Source organism: Pezoporus occidentalis, unplaced genomic scaffold (genome assembly GCF_034315485.1).
Source record: "Pezoporus occidentalis ecotype Australia unplaced genomic scaffold, CSIRO_AGI_Poc_V1 ctg19, whole genome shotgun sequence".
Classification (NCBI taxonomy): domain Eukaryota; kingdom Metazoa; phylum Chordata; class Aves; order Psittaciformes; family Psittacidae; genus Pezoporus; species Pezoporus occidentalis.
Window position 1 is genome coordinate 4,239,771 of NW_026913748.1, and position 19,516 is coordinate 4,259,286.

General features: G+C 38.2%; 1 protein-coding gene across 1 annotated transcript in view; it reads left to right on the top strand.

The window, feature by feature from the left end:
* The window catches only part of MTPN (myotrophin), a 38,504-nt gene that overhangs the window by 15,447 nt on the left and 3,541 nt on the right, over positions 1 to 19,516 (top strand). Inside the window, exons 2-3 of the mRNA XM_062616486.1 lie at positions 10,595 to 10,708; positions 12,737 to 12,820. Coding sequence (XP_062472470.1) covers positions 10,595 to 10,708; positions 12,737 to 12,820 — 198 coding nt within the window. The remainder of the gene's footprint in view (positions 1 to 10,594; positions 10,709 to 12,736; positions 12,821 to 19,516) is intronic.

Sequence of the window (19,516 nt, forward strand, 5' to 3'; positions counted from 1 at the left end):
TTTTAACTGAAGAAGCCTGCTTCAAAATCGTAAACAATTCACAAGGTAAACACTCAGTCTTCTTCCTTCCCTTTCTATTCTTTGGACTTAACCCAGCCTTTGAGGTATTAGTTATTTCACCGTGTTCTACTCTTGTTTTTAGGCTTGAATGCTGACCAGGGCAGCAGGGTCAATAACTTTTCGACATCTTGCTTCTGAATCAGAAGATAAGGACAAGAAAACTTGAGACTCAGTAATCTTGCTGAGTAGAATATATATATATGTTTCTGCTTCTTAGGCCTCCTGTGTTGTTTGAATAGTTGTTTCAGTGCATCAGGATGAGTGGAAATGTGGAATTTGTTTTTCATTTACTGGACCAAATTACTAGTTCTGCAATCCTGGAATGTTGACTTTTTTTTCCTCTTGCAGGGAGAAAAAAAATAGAAAAGTTTAAATAATATGCAGGAAGTTGTGTTATAAGCTGGTCATTTGAACTCTTCTTGTTTCTGTTTAATGACAACACAAAGAACTGTTGTGATTTAAGCCCAGCCAGCAACCCAGAACCACACAGCCGCTTGCTCACTCCCCCCCACCTTTCTCCCCTGGAGGGATGGGGAGGAGAATCGAAAGAATGTAACTCCCACAGGTTGAGATAAGAACAGTCCAGTAACTAAGGTATAACACAAGATACTGCTGCTACCACCAATAATAATAAGGGAAATAACAAGGGAAGAGAATACAACCGCTCACCACCTGCCAACTGATACCCAGCTCTACCCAAGTGGCAATCTCTTGCCACAGTGCAGCAGCCCAGATGAATTTACCTCTGCATTGTCAGTTGCTCTGCTTCCATTGCTGCAACCACCACCACAGGACATTTGCCATCATTCGTGAGTCAGTATAAAGTACTGGTCAGTTTTCTCGTTTGGTAATGTCCAAGGCCAGCTGGATGGCTTTCACCTTGGCAAACTTACTTGATCCACCCTCTCCTTCAGCAGGTTCTCCAACTTGTCGGCAGGGACTCCATACAGTTGTCTTCCATCTATGATGCTTTCCCACAATATGGCAGGACCCATCAGTAAACAATACATACTGCTTTTCACTTTCTGACAGTTTATTATGTGGTGGGGCCTCTTCACGCATCACTTCCTCCTCTGGTGACATTCCAAAATCTTTGCCCTCTGGCCAGTCCGTGATGACTTTTAGAATTCCTGGATGACTGGAATTTCCTATTCTTGTTTCTATTTAATGAAAACAGACTGCAACGTCAAAATTGCATGTTAGTCTGCAGTTATGATGGAATACCTAGAAGCTTACAAAAATGGTTTCCTTGTCTAAAGTACTAGACTAGTGGTTCAGTTATCTTAATATTTGTATTCAAATATTGAGGGTAAGCAGATATTGAGGGTAAGTCTACTGTAGCAGTTTGAAACTGAGTCAGTTTCAGTAATGGATGCAGATATTTACCCTCTCTGCTCTTCCCAACAGGAACTGCTTCAGGCTAGTGCTCCATTTTGGTTACCGTAACAAAATTTCTAGAGAAGATTGTATAACCAACTTGGGAGAAGGGAATAATTTATTGTTGCTGCTACTTGAAGGTATTTTGAGTTGTGTTAATTTTAACACTTGAAAAGTAGAAATAGTTTTTTTACAAAGAGCCATCAGGACTGAATTACTGATTTTGTTTTAAGGGTGTTTGGAGAAGAGGAGACTGAGGGGTGACCTTACTAGTGTATATAAATCTATAAAGGGGGAGTGTCATGAGGATGGAGCCAGGCTCTACTCAGTGGCAAACAATGATAGGACAAGGGGTAATGAGTACAAACTGGAACACAAGAGGTTCCACTTAAACTTGAGAAGAAACTTCTTCTCAGTGAGGGTGACAGAACACTGGAACAGGCTGCCCAGGGAGGTTGTGGAGTCTCCTTCTCTGGAGACATTCAAAACTCGCCTGGACACATTCCAGGTGTTCCTGCTCTGGCAGGGGGATTGGACTAGATGATCTTTTGAGGTCCCTTCCAATCTCTAGCATACTGTGATACTGTGTTTCTGTCAGTAACCTCCAAGGACCTGTGAAAGTGCTAGATTAGTTTATATCTAGGCAGGAATTAAAACTCCTTCAAAGTCAGTGCTGCTTTTTAGATGCTGGGACTATTCTGTAGGGGGGAAAAACTCAAACTCAATTGAACTAAATCATTACTTCAGAAGAGTTAGAACATTGTGGGATTGTTGAACTGAAGGCCTAAAGTGCACACCAGGTGAATACTTTCATACAGTGAGCTCTGTTAAGAAGTGGTGTTCTATAATCCTGTCGATTTTTTTCCAGCATTTTACAGAAATACATATACTGGAAGAAGGCAACTACAAATCCAGCTTGGAGTTAAGGTTAGCAGTATGTGAATTGGCTCTTTGGCGATCATAAGGTGAGAACTAGGGTTATGGAATGGAATACATATGGAACCACTCCAGAAGCAGACTGAGGAGGATGAAAGCACTCTGTCAGGTCACTGTAAGGAATCTAGGCTGTCAGCACATAAGCCTGAGGAGAATATTTCAACAGTGGAAAAATTTCAATAGTAAGAAAACTGAGATAGTAGCACTTGAGTTTTCAGTGGTAAACCTCCACTTATTTTGTTTTTGTGCTATCAAAAGTGAAAAATGAGAGCTTCTTGAACTCATAGCATGCAATTTTAGTTCTTCTCAAGCCTTCAAAGAAAATTAATTGTAGAATTTGAGGCTCCAGTTCTGTGCTTAAGCAACTGATTAGTGGAAAAAGAATTAAAGGGAGGTGAGGTATAAAATTCTGTTTCTGTGGTGGAAGATCAGTTTTTTGTTTGTTTTGTTTTTCTTTGTTTGAATACAGATGAAGTGATAGCGCAGCTCATTTAAAGTGAAGGTTAAGATGCTTTGAGGGCTTTTGCATTCTGGGACTCGCTCACGACAATGTGAGAAATGTTGGGTCGAGAGTGTTTTTCAAGGCTGTTATTTGGACATAGAACTTTCTTGCCTGGTCACAGATTTTTCAGCAATCTAATCAATACACAGAGTTACACATAAGGTGAAAGCAAAATGGTCAACTGAAGAGAATGTAGAAGTTGCAGAAGTGTTGGGGTGGCAGTATGACAGCTGAGTTCAGTTGAGGTTCAAAACTAGCAGTTTTCTCACTACTGAAATTTTCTCACTGTTGAAACATTCCTTGGGCTTATGTGCAAAGAGCCCAGGTTCCTCATATGACCTGATTAGTCACCTGGCTAAGTAGGAGCTTTTCAGAAAAGGACTTCAGTGTCCTGGTGTAACTATCAAATGCAGATGAGTTTGCAGCATAGCCTTACATTATTGAAGGCCAGCAGCATATTGGTCTGTAATAGCAAGAAAACAGCCAGCATGTTGAAAGAGATTTTTCCCTTCTTACTACTTCTGAGGCTGCATATGAGTACTGTGACCAGTTCTGGGCTTCCTAGTTCAAGAAAGGCATTGATATGCTGGAACACGTTCAGAGTGGAGTTTGGGAGCCGTCAGGATTGCTGAGGACCTACAAGTGTTCTCAAGGCTCAGGTTATCTATATTCCACCAAAACCAAAAAAGCTTACTCTTTCAGGTGTGAAAGAATATACTTTAAAGTGAAGAATATTGTGTAAAGGAATATTACATGTGATCCATCTGATGCAAAGGCCATGCACTGTGATGTGACAATGAAGCAATAAGGTACAATACCCAAATTTTACTTTTATCTGCACATATTTGTCTATTGTTCCTACACCTGAGGAATATAAGTGCTTGAAGCCTGAGATGCTCTTGCTTTCCACGAACTGAATTCTTAACATCTTTTGCTATGGATATGTACAATAAGCTTGATTGGAAATATCTGTGATGAATTATCTCATGTAATCTCTTTTGTTGAAATTTTAAAAATAAATGCAACCAGTATGAACAAAGGCCGGTGTAGAAGATAGTAAAATATGAGGAATTTGGAAGTATGCAGTAAGATAGTTGGAATATCTCATCTATAGGACTTTTCTTTATAGAAGGAGGATTTTTTTTCACTCTTCCTCCTTCACACTGACAGCAGCAGTAAAGTTACTGCTATATTTAAAATGTCAGTTACCTAATACTCTATAAGAATAGACATCCTTTGTATGTGAAGAGATGGAAGTAATGCAACAGAGTGTACAGTGAATTAATCTTTTTCCAGAATAAGAGACAGAAATTATCTAGTACCCTGTAGGATGCTTCCCTGCACTTTAAGGACATCTGACTGCACGGGATATGGTGTCTTTCATTAAAACTGGAATAAAAGGGTTGCAGGAAATGGGGAAATTTAAGTTATATCTGCATGACAGAATAAGTACATATGGGGATATGAAGTAGTTTCTATATCTGAAAAAGTATTTTAATGCCACCAGTATTACAGATGCTGCTCTACTAATACAGTTAACCTGTGCAATAGGATTTAATGAGGTCACAATTTTCAGTTTCTATTCCTGTGGTGGAACTGCAGTATAAATCCCAGCTACTTATTTCTGGTGTGATCAGGTGCCAAGTGGTAAATAAGATGAAAGGACAGATTCAACTGGAAAGAAGAAAATGATCAATTTGTTTCTCTGACTTACTAGTTCCCACAGTGGATTCATCATTCAGCCACTAATTCTGATGCATGGGTACAAAGGATCAAACTGTGGTTAGGAGCACTACTGTAAATAGCTTCTAAACTGATCAGTAAGCTGTGACATTAATCACATGTCAGTAATGTTCTAGAGCAATACTACTGGCAAACCACAATGCCTGAGTGAATGGATACATGGTTCAGATTTGGTTTCAGTTGGTGTGCTACAGTAAAATAAGCCTGCGATTGAAACACAGAGTATGCTGTAGGGATACTAGAGTGACACTAAATAAGTTTAGTTTAGCTCATTTGGCTAAATGCTTTTGAAACTGGCAGGAACTGGGGAAGGGGTGAGTTAGCAGATAAAGCTAGACCAAATGAGCCATGGACCACAGTCTGTGTATTAAAGTCTACAGAAAAGGTAAGGGCTGTTCAGGGACAGGATTGGTTTTGTGTGGTTAAATAATCTGCCTGGAAAATAATGAGCTTGTAATTTATGACTAAACTTATGACTAAACTTATGACTATGTTCATTCAACATTTTCAAAGAGCTGATGCTGTAATGTGCATTAGGGGCAAAGTCAGTGAAATCATTCATTCTTTTAACTAGGGCTGCGAAAGAACAAGAAATTAAATTGGGCAGACTTATTCAAGGTAGCTGTTAAGGTGCAGAATATTCCAGATAACTCTGGGATACTCCAGCTGTTCTGACAGAAGGGCAGTTTGGCTGTTAGGGGACTCCTCTCTGAGCTTAGATATAAAGAGGGGGAGCATGATAAGTGAAATTAGGGGTAGGTTTCCAAAGAGAATGTAGATGCTTTCCCAGGGTGTGCAGGAGTGGAACTAAAAAAGCCAGACCTTGAGTGAACTTAAACTGGAAAAGGAGATGAGATACTACCAGGGGTTTTGTGTAGGTAGGTTGGCAAGAAAAGGTAGAGCAAGGAAAATGTGCGAAATAGAGGGCAGTAGAAGAATTAAGTTCAAGAGTAATTAATTTTGACAGTACTCACTGAAGAAATTAGAACAGCTGTTTTTATGGATTGAACTGTTCCATTACAGAAAGTGGGTGATAGTTGCTTTTAGATGATGCTACAATGAACCCTACTATTAGTTATTTAAAAAGCAGAGAAAATTCTGAAAGTGTTTTCACTTTCTTCAGTGAAAATTTGGTAGCCCACTTTCAACTGAAGGCGATGCTTAAAGTCCTTCTAATTGAATATTGTACTGTTATCCATGTGTGTGACATCTCTAAATAGGACATAAAATCAACATGCTATAAAAATCTTTCATGCTGTCTTGTTTAGTAATTGGAGATTACACAGGGAGACTTTACCTATAAACAGATCTTGATAGAGGGGATTAAAGCAGATACCAGCTAACTGCTGTTTCTGATATTTTATGTGTTGAACTGGATTTTAATGTTACATAGCTGGTCTTTGACCTGCAAAGAAAAACATTACTGATGAGGTTTATGCCAGACTTAGCCTTAAATGTCTAAGTATACTCAATGTATTCTGGAAGGTCATTAATGAGGTGGTTATGTCTTTCCTTTTGCAAAGACAAATTATTTTTTGAGGTTTTGCATAAACATTCTTACAGTTGTTAGTGAATTGGTAGGTTCACTGTGGAAAGTGAAACTAAATAATCTTCTTTCAGAAGAGGTGTAGCCTTTGGCTAAGCTTATGTTTTATTTTGAAGTTAATATGATTCTTTGGTTCTGGTTACATTATGCCTCCTTGTATCCTCATAATGACTGACCTCATTGTTGCTGTGTTAGACTCCCGAAGATGGTAAACATCCCATCAAACTTCCTGGGAGAATTATTCTGTCAATTTTTCTTTTTTTTTTTTTTTAATATTTGTAAGATTTTGTTTCTGGAGATGTAAAAGAAAAATCGTGCTCTTTGGCAATTCATGTGGGTTTTGACCATATGCCTGAGCTGAGTATGGTCTTTTCTAAAATAAACCTTTATCAGTGATTTGGTACAGTCTTAGCTTCAGCCTACCAAGATACTGGTTGCTTAGCTGTCTTGGATGTCAGTATGAAGAATCATCATCTGATGAGATTGCTGATACCCAAGCTCTTAACATTCAGTATGATGTCTTTGGCTGATAGGATTCAGAACCACAATAATTTCAAAAAACTTTACATAGCGATAACTCTTTTCCTGCCTCAGCCTGTTACAGGACTTTAGACACCACTTTGTCTTGTTCTGTGGACATAATTAGCTACACCTTCACCAGAGCTGCTTTATCTGAGAGGGGACTCAAATCTTGACCTTAGGCTTAGATTTTCTCTTTATGATATAAACTGGTATTTGATGCTTGTTGCTATAACTACAAAATAAAATTTCTTTGATAATGTGAACTCTTAAATTCCATATTGCGTAGTCAATCACTTTTTAGATGTCTCGTTATAGAAAAGATGCATTTCCTATACAAAATGTGGTCTGTCATGGCTGGTCAGTCTGTCAAAACTGGGTACCCAACTGTCTTAAGTCAACATCTCTCACTGGTGTAGCTGAACAGAATATTGTGGAAAATCAAGAGAATCCAACTTGGAGTGTCCATGCAGTGAAGACAAAAGTCAACACCCACAGGACTGTACATCCAGTGCTTAAAGGAGAACAGCAGCTTGTTTAAATAATCTTTGACAACCTTACCTAGGATGTTAGATGTATTTCTCATCACTGTCTAGCAAACTGAAAGGCTTATTGTTGCAGTTGTAGTAGCTACTGTCTTTGGCACCAGTGTACTGACAATTTGGATTATGAGGGTTCTAGCAGTTTTCAGACTTTCTCATTTTATAGGTGATTTTATATGGAACTTGTATCTTGGCGACTTATTTAAGCACATAAATAGCAGCTGGTGTAAACAAAGATTGAGACATTTAGTAGAATTTCAAATAAAGATACAAAGTCAGTATTTTCATGTCTAAAGACACCTTTTCTTTCCAAAGTAGAACTGTAAGGATATTCTTACGAGTTTTATAACAGTTGGTCTTTAATCTGATTAATTTGTGTTTAGAGGTAAGGTTTAGGGTTATTTTTAGTTGACCTATAAAATTTCCACTGAAACTTTTTAGTCCTCCAGAATTAAACTCTCTCTGAAAAAGAATTCACTTGTTGTTTCTGTAGTTACCAATAGAGCTATAGACAAATGGTCTCCAAATCTTTTTGATCATGCACTCCATCTGGAGGAAAAAAAACACCAAAAAAACCCCACAAAAGCCCCAGAAAACAAAACAAACTACTGAGCATACACCACCCATATCTGCATATTTATTTATAAATTACATCCATAGAATCATGAAATGGTTTCGGTTGGAAGGCACCTTTTAGAAAATAATCTAGTTTCAACCCCCCTGCCATGGGCAGAGACACCTTCTACTACACCAGGTTGCTAAAAGCCCCATCCAGCCTGGCCCTGGAAATGTTCAAGGCCAGGTTTGATCCTTGTACATTAAATTGATTTATCTTCCTTCCTACTTCTATATGTCTTGGATTAGGAGTAGGAAAGGCCAAATGAAGTTTTATAATGGTCAGTGGTCTGTTTTACAGTGCCTTTTTCACACCCATGAAACAACTGGTTATTTGACTTTGTTTATTACAGAGCCTAGGAGGGCTTGCTTTATTTTTGTAACTTATTGGATATCTTGTTTCTGTTAATTTGGACTAAGATATTCTTAGATTTGACTTTGAATGCTGCTGGCACATTTTCTCAGTGCTAATATTCAAATCCGTGTGATCTTGAGACATCTTTCTTTGCGGAGTTTTTGCTAGGTACTTCCCTATAAACAGGCTTTCATCATCTTTAAGGGTAACTTAGAAAATTTGGTGCTTGGGTGTTGTTTTGTCCTTCTGAAAGTTTGTCTTGTCTAGCTTGAATTTATTCCACAACCAGTTTAGGAGAGAATGAGGAGATCAGTAGTAAGTGTAAGCCAATGAGCCAAATAATGTTTATAAGCTTAAGGAAGGGGGAGCTTTGCTTAGTCTTTCTTAGTCTTAAGGTACGATTCTAAGTTTCTTTCTGAGTGTGAACTTTATAGTTTTACAGGGTGCTGTACCAGGGGTTAACTTGCTTGTCCTTCTCCATTACTGCCTTACTTACTGTGTCTTAGTATGCATCAGAGTATTTTAGAGCCCGTTTTGGGATAGTGATTGCATGGCTTCTACATGGTTGGCTTCCTAAGCATATGCAACCCAGTCCTTAATGTGTCTCTTAACATCATGTGTTATTTGAATACCATCTGTGTTAAAATTGATGGGAAGTGTCAAGATGCAAGTAAGAATATGGATAGAGCTTAACTTTCTAGATGAGTTAAGTATATGCTGCTTCTTTCTGTACTTTTCAATAATGTGGCTGTTGGTGTGCTGTTAAGTGTCGTGTGATCTGGGCAATTTTTTTTTTAATTTTTTTTTTTTTTTAATTGGGACACAGTTGTTAACGTAGTCCCACCAACTTTCTATACTGAAATTCAGCAAGAGAAGTTACATCACAAAGCTATCTGCAACAACTTTACTAGTAAACAAAGAATTAGACCTTCGGTTACTCTCACTGGAAATTTACATTTTACATTATGAACTGTTGTATGGTGTTTATAATCCACATATCTACAACTGTGGTAGACTTTGTTTAGAAGTATAATTTGTTGCTTTTCTGCAAATCATAGATAAAAATAAAACATAGATAAAATAAGAGGTTGTGTTTTTTTTCCCAACATCCAACATGTGTCAGAAGCCATAGCTGTGTTTCAGGGTCACTAACAGTGGTGGCAGAGGGTTTTTTTTTAATTGTGCTACTTGCTGCCACTTCATGCTTTTTTGAAGCCAGAACCTTCAATAGTGTGAAGTGCTGACCTCAAACCTCAAAAGTTAAACACTGCTGTATTGCTTTGACTTTCAGCATGGTATATTATGAGAAGAATTGAATAGCCTATTGATACGAGAAATCTAGAGTCATCTTGTTAGTTGGCTGGTAATACAGAATATCAAATGCAGAACAGGATTTCCTTCTGACAATATTCTCTTCCATTCTTAAAGGGAGGTAGTGTCTGAAAGATACATGTCAAGCCTTCTATTCTGTGCTCTTCCTAGAGATTTGGGGTAGGAATAAGGGAAGTGTAGGGGCTCTGTAGAGAAGTATGAGTGGTGCTGCAACTGAAATTCTTGTTTTTCTGTGGAGGTGCAGGGCTTGATGTACGGTGCTAAATTTAGCCACTCCCTAAAATACTAACATTACTTGCAGATATGAGCAAGAAGTTACCACACAGCTTGTCAGTATTTGGTTTCCAGTAACTTCTTGTCATCACAGAAGTGCAGCAAATCAGTTTATCCTAGTTGCACAACCCAAGGTGAGGAACCAAAGCTGCTTAAGCCCTCACTAAATTAAATTTTGTTTATGCCTTACAAGATGTCTCAATTCACTAGTATGAGTGGCATTAGAATTCAGCTTCCTGTGTCCTGATTTGACTGTCTTCAGACTTTGTGTCATGTAGAATTGGCAGGTGCTATTTATAAAAGAGTCCAGTTTCATGATTGGGTTTGAAGTTATGGATGGACTGTACTTACTTGCCAGTAGTTGTGATGCTGACTTCTCTACGCATCTGGTTTTTCAGTATGCAAAGCATCAATATGTATAGAAGCAGGTAAAGTAACTTAGCCAGATAACTAGAATCCTAGCTGGGGTGAAGGAAAAGCAAAATGAGCCAATGGGAGCATGTTTTACAGGCTCTAATGATATTTTAATTTTTCTTTAATCATAAGCTACCTAGTGCACTTGCATACTTAGTACACTTAAGATGCAGTGTGGCAGGAGGGACCAAGATTGTATTACAGTCTTAAATGTGTAGATGGGGAAAGGAAATTAAGCAGCTCAATTTTTGTTTTTCTTGTGGCAATGACTTAAATATTTGGGTCATTCTTCAGCATATTTGAAGGTGTTGCATTTTTTCAAGCTGGTCTTGGTGTGTTAGCTCTAAAATTTTGCTTATTAGATTACATTTACATTGAAGGGTGAAGATGTCAACCGGACACTTGAAGGTGGGAGGAAGCCTCTTCACTATGCAGCAGACTGTGGACAGCTTGAGATTCTGGAATTTCTGCTATTGAAAGGAGCCGATATTAATGTATGTACATCAATTTGCAAACAGATGTTGGAGTGTTAGGATCTTCCTTCTCCTGCCCCTCCCTCTGCCTCCTCAAGGGATTGGTATCAGTACCTAAATGGTTACTGAAAGACTTGAATCCAACTAAGCAATTTGCTGTGTTTAAAAATATTTGAGAGGCAGTTTCCTGCAGGTTAGAAGCTTAAGATTACATGTATTAAAAGTTTTTGTTCTTTTTGGACACACTAGGAAAAGTTGTTTATAGTTATAAAAACTTTGATTTAACCATTATTAGAAAAATAAATCCAGGGATCACATCTAAATAAAGTTTGCATGAAATGCATATTAGATTTGTTGGAAGTGACTTCAGAAGGCAGTACAATGCATGCTTGTCCAGGGCAGGATCAACTGTGTTTAAATTGGTGTGCTTTTGCTCTTTTTTGAGACATTCTTTCTTTTACAAACTTAGTCATTTTACTGTAACTTGATACGCATGGCCTTTTGACATGAAAAAATTTGGCTGGGCTGGGCTGTGTTGGCACTTGAAAACAGCGAAGTTCTCCATGAAGTGAAGTTTCTAAATGTTTTAACCATGCACCCCAAACGCTGTGCTTTGGAATAATCCCATTGATATGCTGCAGGGAAGGGGTGCCATCCAGAGGGACCTTGACACGCTTGTGAGGTGGGCTGATGCCAACCGCATGAAGTTTAACTGTGCCAAGTGCAGGATCCTACACCTGGGTTGGAGCAATCCCAGGCACAGCTACAGGTTGGGCAGAGAAGAGATTCAGAGCAGCCCTGAGGAGAAGGACTTGGGGGTGTTGGTTGATGAAAAAAATGAACATGAGCCGGCTTCAGTGTGCACTCACAGTCCAGAAAGCCAACCGTATCCTGGGCTGCATCAAAAGGAGCGTGACCAGCAGGTCGAAGGAGGTGATCCTGTCCCTCTACTCTGATCTTGTGAGACCTCACTTGGAGTATTGTGTACAGTTCTACTGTCCTCAACAGAAAAAGGACATGGAACTGTTGGAACAACTACAGAGGAGGGCCATAAGGATTATCAGGGGACTGGAGCACCTCCCGTATGAAGATAGGCTGAGAAAGTTGGGGCTGTTCAGCCTGGAGAAGAGAAGGCTGTGTGGAGACCTCATAGCAACCTTCCAGTATCTTAAGGGGACCTATAAGGATGCTGGGGAGGGACTCTTCATTAGGGACTGTAGTGACAGGACAAGGGGTAACGAGTTCAAACTTAAACAGGGAAGTTTAAATTGGATATAAGGAGGAAGTTCTTCACTGTGAGAGTGGTGAGGCACTGGAATGGGTTGCCCAGGGAAGCTGTGAATGCTCCATCCCTTCAAGTCCAGGCTGGACAGAGCCTTGGGTGATATGGTTTAGTGTGAGGTGTCCCTGCCCATGGCAGGGGGGTTGGAACTTGATGATCTTAAGGTCCTTTCCAACCCTAACTATTCTATGGTTCTGTAATTCTCTGAAAGTTAGTGTATAGGAAGACATCTTAGCTTTGGTCCTTAACAACAAAATGGCTTGGATTTTTTTTTCCTTGGTGTCTGGAAATACTGTCTCTTCTTCAGTTCCCCTAATGGGAGAGGAGGTGAAAGTGGAGGGAAAAATATGAGTATTTTGGTTGCTCCATTTCTTATTCTTTCCAGGACTTTAGATTAGAGAGGAGAAGACGGCTTAAACTGTTTCAGCCAAAACTGGTTTCCTGAGTAAGGCTGGCTGGCAAATGGGAGAATTAGAAATAGTGGTTTTAAATTGGGAAAAAATTGTCAGCTGACACCCTGCAATGTCTGTCATTGGCCTAAAAAATTAAGCAAACCTTAGAATACCTTAAAAGTGTTACAGAAGAAATATCTTGCTGTTGCCTGTTTTTTAAACAATGGCTTTTCTTTTTAAAAGGAGAGTAAAAAATTCTGGATAATATTCTTCTTAATTTTGTTTTGCCAACAGTAGTGTGAAGGTAGGGATTTAAGTGAAACCTTTTAATGCTGCCTGAAATTGTGTTTCAAATAACTTTGTCTCCATTTACAGGCTCCAGACAAACACAATATCACACCACTCCTATCAGCAGTCTATGAGGGCCATGTTTCCTGTGTGAAATTGCTTCTGTCAAAGGTGAGGCAAATGTTTAGAAAAAATTATTCATTAGCAAAGTATGTTGCTGTGATTTTTTTTATTTTTTATTTTTTTCCCAGTAAGATTATGATGCTCCAGATAAGTTCAGAAAATCAGCCAAATGCTGTTTATGTTGCTAAACCAGAAAGGGTAATCTGCTCATGAAGAAAATAGTTGGAGGAGAAAGTTCCAGGACTTTTTCAGTGTGGAAAAAGTAATAGTGACAATTCAGTATTGTAATCTCCAGCTAGAGAACAATTAACAGCAAATCAGGCAAGAAAAATGTGCGCTCCTTTAGCAGACAGGGAGGAGTGGGATTTAGCTTTAGCAGCTGCTTAAGTGTTTTATGCGATGGAATCTCCACTGTGAAGCTGCTCAGAGGTGTGGTTTCCCTCTGCTTTTGCCAGATGACTGAAAACCCATGTGGGCTGGCAGAGTTAAGGGAAGTAAAAGTACGAAGACAAGCTTTGTATGTGATGGAGCTTGTAAATTTTGTCCAGGGGAGAATAAGCTTGTTCTGTTTCTCTTCTGCCTTTGATTCATATTATGAAGGAGATCCAGTTAAATCAAGCAGTGCTTTGTCTCCATATGTGCTTGTCCTTGTTATATCTTACTTTGAAAAGAGGAGGTTAACAGTATGTTTTCAGAATGAATCCACTTAAATCATTTCGCCAAAGGATTTCATGCTGTGTAATGTTTTCATATGGCACTTCCAAGGTAAAGGTTTTACTTAAATTCATGCAGCATTGAGGCAGTTAACTTTTCTTCCCTTCTGAGATGCTGTCTTATGTTAGTTATACCTTCCTGTGAAGAAATGCTGTGACTGTTAATTTAGGATTCAGATGGTGCATCCAAATTGCTTAAATTTGTCATAAGGAATGCTCCTTTATTTAGGATCATTATATACATGTCACAAAAAAGGTATTTTTTTATCCCATGTTGTATTTCTTTTTTTGTTTTGAATTCTAAGCAAGTTGCTCAAATAATAAATGCAATGCCTCGAAACTTCATAAGTTGTCTAGTTGTCATAAGTTGACTAGTAAAGGTTGCGTATTAATTGTAGTCTCTGTCAGCAGGGGCATTAACATCCTGAGCCATCTAGTTTTCATGCAGCTTGTAAGAATGTGTTGATCTCTATACTTGGTACGATTTGAATGCCAGCAATTTGTTTCATGGAATTTCAGCTAACTTTCAACAAGGGTTTCCTATGATAAAGCACAGTCTGTTACACTTGTTATTGCTCAGAAAGGACTATTTTGGAGTTCTTAGCTAATGCTTATCACATGTGGAAGTTGAATTCTGTGGTGACAATGTGTCTAAAATACAAATGACACTTTGGAATAGTGAAGGCTGGTGGTTTATCTGGGTATCACTGGCAGCCTATATACAGCTGAACTGACAGAACTGTAGAATTATTTAGGAAAGACCCCTAAGGTTATCAAGCCCAGCTGTTAATCTAACACTACCAAGTCCATCACTAAATCTTGTCTTCCTCATGAACCTCCGTTGGTGCAATTTTCCATTGTGCTGGTGTTCAGGTCTCTGAATATAACTGTACATTGTTTGTCAAGTTGTATCATCACCACCATTATGGAAGTATTACCTGTGGCTAGGTTTGGTCAGCTTATGAATAAAATTACTGTTGCAGGAAGAGTTGTTGGGTTGCATAGCTTATGTCTAAATCTTGTGGCTGTCAGGCGCTTGAATGTAAATAAAATTATATAAATAAGCTCCTTTCTGAAAATCTAGAAGGTTTTACCTTAACTTTTAACTTGAATAGCTTTGTTTTGGTCATTCGTAACTATAATAGGGAGATAGAATTTAACTTGCTGCTTTCTAAAGAAACAAAGAAGTGTGGGTTTTGATCTATAAATGGACCTTTCCTTGGGCATTTTGAAATACTCCAGCATTAAAGCAGATTTTGGGGCAGTAGCTTTTGACAAGACAAAACATTCAATGGCATAAGGAGTCTCAGTTCCCTAAAATGGATTTTATGTGGCAGCATTTGGAAATGGATGAGGAATACAGTAAGGATTTACAAAAAATAACCTTGTTGGTAGGCTTGTTGGGATTGATAAGGGTCTGTGGACATTGGGAGCGACCTAACTAAGCAAGTTTTGCCACTGGATGCTTTTTAACAAAACGCCAGTGTGCAGTTATGTTTAAATTTGCCCAGCAGATACTTGAGTTGTCCTCAGAAACTTGATTTACGGTGTTCTGCAGCAGTTTTAATGTCACGTGTGAAAGAGTGCTTGTACAGAAGCTTTCTTGCCATACTGTTCCTTCAGCGTGAGACAAGTATGCTGTCTAGCAACATCAAACTGCAGTTACATGTTGCAGCTAAGCCACTGCAAAGGTTAGTTTGACAGGAGATTCTGGTCAACCTTTTAGTACTCTTACCTGCATATTACTACTGCTTCCTTGCAATAGGCTTGGCATTTACCTTTTTCATTTGTCCCTACTGCAAGTTAATTTGTCTAGTTAGTTTCCTGCCAATTGAGGACTCCAAATTAAAATTCTGTTGCAGATTTTGTTGCAGATTTAGTTGGAATTGAAGAAACACTGCTGCCAAATCAAGAGACAGAACTGAGGTATCTTCGGTTTCACTTCAGCTGCTGCCATGGGAGTTTTTTCAGTCCTTTTGCAGTGTGATGTCCCTGTTCCAAAGTGTGGTCTCCCGGGTTTGATTCGTTTTTGTAGATGTGTATAGTAGAACCCGATTTCTCTGTTTTACTGCTTAACCTAGTCTCTGTGGTGTTCTTTGTAAATGACAGATGGTGTTTGCTTGTTGCCACATACTGAATGCTTGCTCAGCTGTCTCTGTTGTGGCACTGCTTTTGTAGGGATAGATGAATTGTGGAAGAAGTTTGGGAATAAGAGATGTGGAACAGATGGAAACGAAAAAGCTGAAGTCTTTTTAGCTAGCCCTCTAGTGTCCCTTGTATCCACACATGCCTTACATTATTAGTTGCAAAGGCACAAGTGGTATCTTTTTCTCCATTACCATACTTCATGTTTATTCTTGAAGAACTGTGAGGAAAGTATTTTTTTGCAAGCCTACTTATCATCATTTTGAAGACCTGGTTTGATTTTATTAGTTTTGATAAGCTAAAGGAACACCAGCTGTTATCATTTGACAGCAGGTACCTGGGATAAGGATTAAAGCATTTTTATGCCTTTCTTGTGCAGCTTCAGGGAATTGGAATGTACTAATTCTGGAAAAGCTTAGATTTAATAGACCTCATTTTCTGCTTCTACCGTCCCACTGTCCCCCTTAGAATGCACTGAATTGTCTTGAGTCAACCACAGCTCTAAATTATGACATAGTTAACATTTTATAAACTACTTGGTGGTCCCATAGTGTTTGGCTACATAATAATACTGGAGTGATTAAAAAAAAAAACAAACAAAAAAACAGCTGCAAGAGAACACCTTCCTTAACACACAGGATTATAATACTTATTCCAGCTTTTCAGATTGCTGTCTCTGGATGGGCATTCAGAGCTTCATAAACCAAGTGATTTAGGTCTAAATTTCATCCTAGAATCCCTGTGAGTGTTTAAAGTGTGACCTTCTGTTAAAGTTATGGGATTACCTGTCTTTAGTTTGGCATTGGAAAATGCATTGGTCAAAAATGGTGAATTAAGCACTGTGAATAATCACTTTTCTGTGAGTGGTGTTTTTTTCCTGGTGGGTTTTACAGCCCAGGGGGGTTGTGGAGTCTCCTACATTGGAGATATTCAAGGCCCGCCTGGACAAGTTCCTGTGTGATGTACTCTAGGTTACCCTGCTCTTGCAGGGGGGTTGGACTAGATGAGCTTTTGAGGTCCCTTCCAACCCTTGGGATTCTGTGAGTTTAATGTTCGTTAGTGGTAGCAAATGAGCACTCCAGCAGATTTACGCAGTAATCTTGCAGCTTCAGAAAGCAAACAGTGCTGTGTTTGCTCTTTGGTAATTCCTTTGATTGGTGTTGAAGTTGCTGACAATGTTTTAAGGGTTTTTTCCCAAGTTTTCATCTATTTTAATGGTTGCATAGATTTAACCCCCAATATTTTATCTGTTTTTTCTATTCATAAAGCATAGCAAAAAAACACTTTGAATTATGGATTTACAGTAAGAATAAGGTTTTACTTTGAACTGTAGCTTTACATATTACCATATTTTTTTATCGGTATTTAAGTTTAAACATACACCCAGATATAACCAACATAATTATTTTTCAGAAATAAAATAATTTTAATTGTTTACAGCTAAATGAAATAGTTATTTGTCTTTGCTCTCATAAGTACTGATAGACACCTAACATAACTTAAAGGGTATATATTATGTTGTTCCAAAGAGTTTATCAAAAGGGCCTTTGATGCACACTTTCTTCCGAATTTAACATTTCATTGAGGATTTCCTGATTCGCTGATTGGATGTTTTAGTTTTGGAACCAACAGTGCTCAGTTTGATTTATTGCTCTAGAAGACGCGTAAATGCAGTTTGAAAGCTTCAGAAGTTGAGAATACAAATGCTTGATTTCAAGCACTGCTGTTGTGCTAAAAATAATAGTGATCAGCCATAATCTATTACTGCCATGATTCTGCTAGATTAGATTCATTAAATGGCTTTAAACATACTAGAATTGTAGTCTGATGGGCTGCAGACTGCAGTTGGGCAGGTCTGCACCACTCTGATGGTGCAGGCCTGCCCAATATGGACTTAAAACATTGATAATGTGGCAATTTAAATTTTGAGATCAAAACCAAGGTTTTTGTTGGCATGTTTAAAATGTTCAAGTAGTGTCATTCCTTCCAGACCTATAGGGATTAAAGCTCAAATGTTAGTCTGAAATTGTCAATTTGTTATAAAACTGTAAAACTTACTTAAGTGGGGAGGAATTAAAATATGAAGTTCTGTATTTGAAACTTTTCTATACATTAAAAAAGACTTTACCTTCCATTTGTACGCAAGATTTTGATGTTTAGGTTAACAAACAGCTGCTACATGTATGCCAGATCAGCTTCCAAAAAGCTTAATTAACCTGCTCTTGCCAATAGGTAATAATACAGTATGATATTAATTCTCAAAAATTGAAAGGCTCTAAGTAATGAAACAGAAAATGGATGAAGATGGTTTTTACTGCCCTCAACAAAGGGTAGGTGAATTTACCAAAGTAGCACGAGTGTAATCTTAATATGTTACAACTGCCACAAGTAGTGCAAACCCTTTAGGTCAGAGCTGGTATGTGATTTACTAAGAAACACTTTTTGGTCAGGCTAGAGGTCAAAATATTGTATCCTTAAAACAGATCTTCTGAAGAATTCATTTTGCCTGTTCCTACAATACTGCCCTTTTTAAATAATCCTTCCTTTTTAAACTATCTAAGCTTAGTTATATAGTATATAACCTAGAAATAGTTTTGGGATTTCTTAGTATATCTTTCAAGTTTATGAAAATACGTGGAATATCATACTGTAGACATCCCAAAGAGTAGACCTATGGAGGCTTGCAGAGTGATACCTAAAACTGCTCTATCAGCATCTTTCAGTTGCAAATGTTGTTTTGCTCTGATTTACTGTAATACATGAAAGTAATTAGCTTTGGTCTAAAGAGCACTTCCTGCTTAAAGTTCAAAGGTAGGTCTTCTTGTCTTGCTAGTATGTTAACTGTATAGTCCTTTTTATTAATCTTAAAATATTTTTCTAGGAATTTGTAATTTTAAACAGTAAAGCTGTTTGCGGCATGTTCTGACCTCAGAATGAAACAGAAGTGTGTTAATTTTCTTCTGCCTTTTCAGTACTCTTATTAATGTTAAGTAATGTATTGGGAGATATTCTGTTATTACAGGGAAATTAACTTTTAGTAGCTTTTGTCCGAGAACTGAATTGTTTTCTAAAATACCAGAGTTTTATCTTGCTTATGTTATGTACCAGCCTTCTACAAAACAAAGTAACAGATATCTAATGAACACTGAGCCGGACTGAAGCAACATCAGTTGCTGTATTTCAGTTTGGTTTTATTCTTTTTAGGGATAGTGGACTTAAGCGATACCTATTTGAAAAGAAGAAATATATATTAAATTCAAATTGTTCCTTTTTTTCCTTTGAGAATGTTATTTGATCTTGTAATGTAAAAAGACACTTGCTTTGGGTGTAATGTAGGAAAAAACAATATAGTGTTACAATGGACAACTGAACTGATTTTTGAATGCTTTTAATGGAGGATGAGGTTGGTAGTGAAAGATGGAACAAATCCATTTGTTCAGCCTTCAAAATAGTTCTTCTTTTTCAAAAATATCCAGTGTAATTTGATCTCTGATTTCTACAAAAAATGTGTTAGAAGAAATACCCAGTTGCATTAGGCAATTTAGCGCCTTTCTTCTCCTCTGGTGGCAGAAAGGATGCCATTGAGGCACAGTTGTGAGTATGACCACTTATGCTTACGTATTCCCTTTATTCATGTGTACCTCTGAAATCCCCAATATGACGACTGCGTCTGTCCTCTTTAAGAAATGTGTTTAAGTTTGTTGTCCATGAGCTCATTCACATCTGTTTTGAGCAAGCTGACTGTCATCTGCCTCTGTAACTTCATATGCCAACTTGTTCTGGAAGTTTTCTGCTTGATGCTTGAAATCAGTCTTCTGCCAGCTTCAGTAAGTGCCCCCCAACACCACTTTCACAGGGCTCTGCATTGCTTCCCCGTGCTGCCCCC